This window comes from Phalaenopsis equestris, unplaced genomic scaffold (assembly GCF_001263595.1).
Source record: "Phalaenopsis equestris unplaced genomic scaffold, ASM126359v1 Scaffold000450, whole genome shotgun sequence".
Lineage (NCBI taxonomy): Eukaryota > Viridiplantae > Streptophyta > Magnoliopsida > Asparagales > Orchidaceae > Phalaenopsis > Phalaenopsis equestris.
In genome coordinates, this window is record NW_018164891.1 from 676593 (window position 1) to 684711 (window position 8119).

Consider the following 8119-nt stretch of genomic DNA (forward strand, 5'->3'; position numbering starts at 1 on the left):
ACATCAATTGATTCTACCATCTCATTGCTTAGGAAAAAATTGCCTTCAATATTGTCCTGATCCATCATTATTTTCCCCTCAGATCACCTTCCATGAACCACCTATGAAAATAGTCACGTACCCTGACTTTGCTAGTTGGCTCATCGAGATCAAATTTCTCTTCATACTTTAAGCAAGTTTAACTTCACCGAGCTTCCAGACTATTTCATTAAGTAACTTGAGATCAACATCACATTCTTTTGTGATACTATAAGTTTTATTATCTCTCAAGTAAATCTTGCCTAAATCACATTTTTATTTGGAGGAAAAGAGATAATTGAATCTACTATTCAAGATTCAGTAATGACAAAGGATAAAACCAACGAGTGACCTTGAATTTCTCTTGTGAAGTATATCAGGTCTCAAGCGATAGTGTATTATATGAGATGCAATACGATCTCTGGCTTGTGACTCGGTAAACTTAACTCTTAAACTTGTAAATGAGCCGAGTTTGAGCTAGCTTGGCTCAATATAACAAGAAAAATTGAAATTTTTTGGCAGAACTATTTAACAAATTTTAAAAAGCATGTGAAAAAAAATAGAAGGTGAGCATCACGATGGAGCAAGATAAAACCCTGCTTCAATCATTCGGTTGCATTCTCTTTGAGAAGAGAATTACTCATCTTCCATATAGCATATTTAATTTTCAAGAGCTGACATAAAATTTGTCAAATCCATGAGGCCAAAAGGAAGACCGCGTAAATGGCGCTGTGAAAGTAGTGAAATGGCGTCGAGTCAAGGAGCGCTTCCCCCTCTTTCCCCTGACTTCTCTTTTAAATAAGCCCTCAGCTTCGTCTTCACCATCTCTCTCTCTCTCTATCAGTTGATTGAGAATGGGGAGAGCTCCTTGCTGCGACAAAGCCAACGTGAAGAGAGGTCCATGGTCTCCAGAGGAGGACACAGCCCTAAGAAGCTACATCCATGATCATGGCTTCGGAGGCAACTGGATTGCTCTGCCACAAAAAGCTGGTAACTTTTTTTTTCCTTTTCCCTCCTCCTTTTGGTTCCAGGGCTAACCAATGGAACAAAAAGTTATTTTTTCTGCACTTCTTCTGTTTGATTCAATTCCTGTGAGGTAGTGCTTGACTTTATCGGTTCTCATTAAGGCCTAAAGCGTTGTGGAAAGAGCTGTCGCCTGAGATGGCTTAATTATCTTAGACCAGACATCAAGCATGGAAGCTTCACCAAGGAAGAAGACGACATGATTTTCTCTCTATACAACAAGATAGGAAGCAGGTATATACTTCAACCAGATGTTTTGCAGCTTCTCTTAACAATAAATGTAAGCTCATGCTTTCATCATTTGCCACACAAACAAAAACAATGATGAGCTATTGTGATTTTCTGTCTTTTCTGAACATTAAATCAGGTGGTCTGTGATTGCTTCAAAGCTTCCTGGTAGAACAGACAATGATGTGAAAAATCACTGGAACACCAAGTTGAAGAAGAGGGGGATGGAAGGAAAAGGAAGTCTTTCTGAAAGTTATTATAGAACTTCAACTCCATTGCTTCCATCACAGCCCCTCATTCCAAGTCCTTATGTTTCATCTTCTACAAGTTGTGTTTTAACTCCAGCTACGGTTTATCAAGAATTTCTGAGCTCTGATGAGAGCTTGGATGCATCTCTGCAACAAGAAGATCACAGAGGTGGATCTGAATATGGATTTTTGTGGGAATTAGACTTCGGATCCATTGCTGATCTTCTCAGTAGTTCTGGTTCTGATGGCACACTTTCTTCCATTTGGACCAATGATTCTGGTGAGGGTAAGCTTGGGGAGCTGCCTCAAAGCGTCTCCTACTTCTGACAGCAAAAGTATTTAGCTGCTGAATTTGATGTCAATGCAATTTTTAGATTTATACCTGTAAATCAACATTGAAATGAGTATTTTTAAATTTTAACTCCGTTTGTGTTGATGCTTATTCTTGCTATAATAAAATCGTTGGCCCTGAATGTCCTCATCGAATTATATATCAGAATGCAAAGTATTTTGATGTAACTTGCAAGACATTTCTCTTTTGTTTGGCATCTTCTGTTTTGCATGACAACAAGCAAAAGGTATTTTTACATATTTTTATCATGATATGTGGTAGCTGGTCTCATTCAGTTTTTAGTTTTGCAAGATACAAACCATGAAATAGAAATTTACATAGAAACTACATAATTCTTGTGAATTTACATACCGAACATCTAAAGTTTGATTTTTGCACTTGTTGTCATAAACTCATGCATGAGAAGATGTATTTCACTTTCAAAAAGTTTTGGCCGTGTGTCTAAATATGAAAATTTAGGTATCGGATATGTAAATTACGCGGCATAAATGTAAAAAATATGTTTTTTATTCTTCTACTTTTGGGATAATATTTCTTGCCTTGCAAAACAAGAAGAATTGTCTTCCATCAAACGAAAAAATGTATATTATCAGAAAGTGTGCAGAAGCTATCTTATGAAGACTTTTCTCATAATCTCCCTGCCCTATTCAAAACACACATGTAGAAAATGAAAGTGTGTGACACAGTTTATAATAAATATAAAAAATTATAATTTTTAATTTATTTAATATTATTTAATGCCTGTTTTTTTGTTATAATTCCTTGCACTGTGAAGAATAATGGCTGCATTGCTAATTCTTTTATAGGGCCTTTGAGTTTGATGGATATTATTATTGATCAAGTCAGACAATTAGTTTTTGGTGGTTTTTTGTTTCTTTGTTTTTTTAGTTTACTTGTCTTTTTTCTCACCCTCATTTGTTTTATTTATTTGAATAGAATCCAAAGTCTAGAAGTACAGATGTGCAAGCATGTCCTCCTTTCATTCTGCAGTACAGGCAGTATAATATTCAGGCAAAGGACATATTTGGCATTGTATGCTTTTAAATCAAATGGTTCTAATTGGGAAGTTTTGCTTAGCTTTAATTTGTTATGTCTAAAAATTTAGACATCATGTATTTTCTCATAGGGTTAACTTTATCTCGAGGTTTAACCCATTTCAATGTTTGATAACCCGACGATATTTTACCGCAGGTTAGCGAGGTGGTCGATGATATTATGATAATTCGACAGAAATCATCGAAAATATTGAATATAGCATATTAACCACCCAAATTTTAAATATAATATTTTAATCACGTCTTTTATTATGGCCACGATTATTTAGCCACTAATGAAGGCTTGGAGAAGACTGAGTGAAAATTTTGAGGTTTAATATGTTATATTTAATATTTTGGGCGATTTATATGTAAAAGCATTTAAAAAATAATAATTGCTTAAATATTTATGATTGTGAGTAATGTGGCCATGAGAAAAGCATGAACTGTCTGACACTTCATGTCCTTATCAATGATGTATGATTGATGATTTTGAAGGAAGAAAATACACTATTTTAATCAAAAAGTGGCGTTTTGAGCTGAGGTTATGCCAGCACGTTTAGAGATGCATTGCACTAGTATATTAAAGAAAAATCTAAAAGGTTAGATAAATAATATATATATATATATATATATATATATATATATGAGTTTATATGAGTGTATGTGAATTTGTAATTAAATTTATTCAAATTTTAAAAAAAGAAATCTCGAAGAAAATGTTGTAATATTTGTTTTTATCAAATTCATAATGGTTTGATCGTGGCATGTGCAAATGTATCAGTTCTATAGTTCAAAAAATTGCATGTGTTAGTTTTATAAATAATAACTTTTCAAATGACGTGCATGTAATCATTCCTCGAAATAAAAGTAAACTTTAAACTTGTTGAGAAGAAGAAAAAATGAAGAGGAATAAGATCACACGAGAAAGTTTAAGGAGTATGAAGTGAATCCATTGTAGCCAAAAATCAATCATGATTGTAATAAAATTATACAACATGATTAAAGTCATGAAGCCCCCAACATCATGAAGATAAGATAACGCCAGGAAAAAAAATCATAGAGCTAAAGCCCTCACACCATAGTCCAAAATATTCAATGCTTTAGACAATGGCCTCATTAACAAATACAATAAATCAAAATAGAACCATAATATGACAAAGATTTCAACAACAAAATTATGACTTTCCCAATCCAATGATTTTTTTTTTTTTGCCTCATTATTCCAAAATTTTGACATTTAACTTAAAATTTTGTCTTATCATTCATTTTATGTATGTTTTAATATAATAGGACTGATCACAACATAAGTAAAATCATATTATTTTCTCTTTGCAAATATTGCAAATTTAAACACCTATTGCCATCAAATAAAATCATGCCATTGTTATGATAATTTTTTATTACGTGGAAGAGCTTGAGAGATAGTAGCTTTAAGATAAAAGAAGGATCCTTTGATGGGGTGCTTTGAATGTGTCACATAAAGAAAGAGCATTTGAAAAAAAATAGGGGCTAATAATAATTATCATCAAGAGAGCATCAATCACAACAAATAGAGAGGTTTCAACCCCTACTTATAAGATTATAAAACATTTTGAAGCAAATATGATAAACCTTTTACATATAAATTGATTATTGAATAGAGTGTATTTTTTTAACTAAACATATTTTTACCAATCGATCTAGAGTTATGAACACCCATAGATGCACTAAGCGATTATTTATGAGTGTGAGAATTAGGAGTTAGTCTCTTATCATATATATGTTAAAATAAAATAGTGATTGGACTTCACCAATAAACATTTTTTTAAATTGAAAAACAATTTGATCATTGGTGTATGTAGCCTTACCTTGATTCCTTTTTGCTTGATGCTTACTAACAAACAATGTCGAGCTAAGAGAGCCACGACCTTACTAATGAATGCCTCACATGCCTAGTGAGTGGAGTTGGACTGCATTAGTGTAAATACAAGAATAATTTAATTATGAAAATACATTGGGAGAGTCTAAATTAGAGCTATGAATAGAAGAAAGCCTAACTAAGGTGAATATTATATGAATGAGATTAGACTTGGTCATATTACAAGTTCATCAAGCTCAACAAAACTTGGTCCAAGACTTCACATATATTCTCTTATTTAGCATTTTCTAGAACTACCTATGGTTGAGTTTGAATTTTCTTATCTTTCTTAAATTAATTGAACGAGTCCATAAATGATTAAATAAACAAGTTGATAAACAAATTAGTGCCAACCATGAGGTTAAAATTAACAAATAATTAAGCATATTTAAATGAACAAGCTATTCAATAAATTTGGAATCATTAACCATCTCTTCAACCCCAATTAAGTAAAATAATAAAAAGCCTCAAATAAGCTTTCTTGTTATCATTAAACTTAGTCAAGTTCAAAACAAACTTATTCATTCTATTAAATTAATGCATACACAATTTAGAATTGCACATTAACAAGGAAAAAATATTCAGCTTAAATCATATCTTAACAATTCCAAGTTATTTTTGATATTTTTTCATATGAGAATAAAAATGAATTGTTAACTAACAAGCCCTAATGATAATTGTGTCAAATGCTATAATTATAGCCAAAATATTGAGCAGATCAGTGCCTCAATAATGTGATTGAAAATACTACACAAACAAATTGTGATTGACTAATGTTGCATTGGAGAAAAATTTAGATTGCCAACAAAAGGAGAAGAAAGGCTCACATTTAATTTTCACACTTGTGCGCTTTGATTCTTATGAAGTTTTGTTGCATTGATAAATAAGACGAAACAATCATCAGTCATGCTAGCTAATGTGTCAACAATAAGTGGGTTGAGAAGCAAAAAATATGATTTTTAGCATAATATCAATAATGTGCTCACACAACTCAACAATTATGACTTCGAGCGACAGGAGTGCGGTTATTGAGAGAGATCGAAATATAAAATGACATGTGAAAAACAAAATTAAAAGAAAGAAAAAGTAACCTAGCGTGAAAAACAAATGTATAATGTATTAATATTAATCAAGTAATTAAACAAGTTGTATTAAAAATAATTAATTGTGCACTATACATGCCAACATTTAGCATAATAAAGACATTTACACAAGTCATTTTTATTTTGGAAAACAAATAAATTATTCATGAACATAAATAAAAAGTTAAGTTATATCTTGGTTTGTTTTATTTAACCTTCTACTTGCAAAAAGCATTCAATTTTGTTCAATTACTAACTCGAATGAGGATCAATCCACTAAGTTCGAGCAATTCATCGAATGCATTAGTTCATGGTCAAAGACCAGCTTGATTTACCCTTGCATGAAATTAAGTCACAAGAAATGTAAATTGAAAGCGAAAACAAATACGTTAACTGATAGCAAAAATAACTGAAGAATTTTCCAGTCAATATAAAGTTGAAACATTAAAAAAGAGTTTACCAAACAATAAGTAAGCTTAAATTCAAAGCTTATTCCCAATACATTTAGCTCCAATCAATAAATTTAATAATTTATGCATTAAATAAATATCTAAAAAAATAATTAATAGCAGACAAATTGATGCTATTTAATGCTCTTATCAGATATAGGTTATGACTCTAAAGGCTCTTCATGTTGAGCATTCTACAAGCTTGAAAATACTGATAGGGAAGCCAGCTCATGGTGTTGAATGAGATGGATGATAAATAGAAAAATCACATAAGACTTCAAATTTCTATAGAAGATTATATAATAAATGCTTTCTTGGCAGCCAATCCTTGATAAAATATATTCGGTTTTCATGAAGCTTGACTTTAAATGCTTTCTACTTCCAAGAAGTTTCCCATCTCTTACAAATTAATCAGAAATTATTGCGAGTTATATGACTTCTTAGGATGATTTTCAGTCATGTAAGTGTAGTTGACATTTAGGTTCATGTTTGGATAATAGGTTTTAAAGTAGGTATCAATAAATATTAATTTGATCGGGGCCTAACTCTAAAAGTTTGGGTTTGGGTTAGATGATTAATGTTCAGGTCAGCTTTTGATATAAATTGAATGCTTCATTATTATTTGGGTTAAGTTTGAGTTTACTCGAATGATACAAAATTAGTGTAGGTTAAGGTTAGTAGGGTTTGGTCTGGTCATCTGTTTTTTTAATTAATTGGGCTATGTTCAAACAAATAATAATAACAATAATAATAATAATAATAAATTATGAGGTCAAGCTCGTATCATGTAAATTCTGGTTGAGAAAACATTGAGTGAAGCTCAAACCCGACTTATCAACTTGATTGGCAACCAAATTGGAAGCATAAGTTTCAGCACATGCAGCCAATTTTTTGCCAATTATTTTGAGCTTTTTTTTTTAATTTAAGAGCTAAACAACATAAATGATTTTTGAGACAAATAAATGAGATGAGGAGCTCATGACTTCTACGCTAAAATATTTTTGGGGCTTTTGTTGCAAGTTTGTTATTTCATAGGTTTTTATTGCAATGATTTTAACCACTATAAAAGATCCACATAAGGTTTAGTAGGACTACGTAAAAGTTTGAGATTGGATGAAAATTTTCTTTTTTATGGCTCGATTGACTTGTGTGAACATAAGATTGGCTCGATTAACTTTTGTGAACATAAGATTGGTTCGATTGACTTGGCTTTGCCAATTAGTTGTTATAGTCTAGCTGTCGACTGTTGATCTCTAGATAAGGAGGTCTTGTCAGTAGAACAAGATTAGACTACCAGACAGAGAGTGAATCACCATAATCCAATAGATAACTCATTCCTTGACAAGGTTGTCGTTCGGGATATTCTTGGGCTGTATTATTGTTAATCATTGGTCTCTAATATGGAATTTCAGAGGCATCCATGAGACTCATAATGATACTGCCCGAGTCTAGTCGAAACGATAGGCAGGTTGATGACTTCGCTCTCCTCGATTAGCCTTAGTCCTTAGTTGGAAGGTCTGCACCCAGTCGAATTCCAGCCCCGATTCAGGAGTTTACATCTAGTCAAGTGAGACAGTGGTCCATCATTGTACTTTTCTTTCTTCAGAATCGTCTAATCTTGTCGAGATTCGTGGTAGCACATTCCCGATGCACACTAATTTATCATGTATTTTACAAACAGGGAAAAAAATGGTTTATATAAAATTTTGCATGCATGCATTGGATGCTACCTTTTGCATGAATTTTCGAACAAATTTAAAGTTCATGTATGATGACATGATTCCC

The 8119-nt window shown here is 32.1% G+C and overlaps 1 protein-coding gene across 1 annotated transcript; it reads left to right on the forward strand.

The window, feature by feature from the left end:
• The first annotated feature begins 665 nt into the window (after positions 1–665).
• LOC110027827 (transcription factor RAX2-like) lies at positions 666–1991 on the forward strand. The gene is made up of 3 exons (XM_020729424.1): positions 666–1008; positions 1146–1275; positions 1409–1991. Exons 1-3 carry the CDS (start codon positions 873–875, stop codon positions 1842–1844), a joined length of 702 nt encoding a protein of 233 aa, XP_020585083.1. The 5' UTR covers positions 666–872; the 3' UTR covers positions 1845–1991.
• The last annotated feature ends 6128 nt before the right edge of the window (positions 1992–8119 follow it).

Bases quoted from the DNA above. Each gene is read 5' to 3' on its own strand.
- LOC110027827 (XM_020729424.1), top strand. From the start codon at position 873: ATGGGGAGAGCTCCTTGCTGCGACAAAGCCAACGTGAAGAGAGGTCCA. The intron at 1,009-1,145 runs GTAACTTTTTTT...GTTCTCATTAAG, and splicing joins TGCTCTGCCACAAAAAGCTG to GCCTAAAGCGTTGTGGAAAG. The intron at 1,276-1,408 runs GTATATACTTCA...ACATTAAATCAG, and splicing joins TACAACAAGATAGGAAGCAG to GTGGTCTGTGATTGCTTCAA.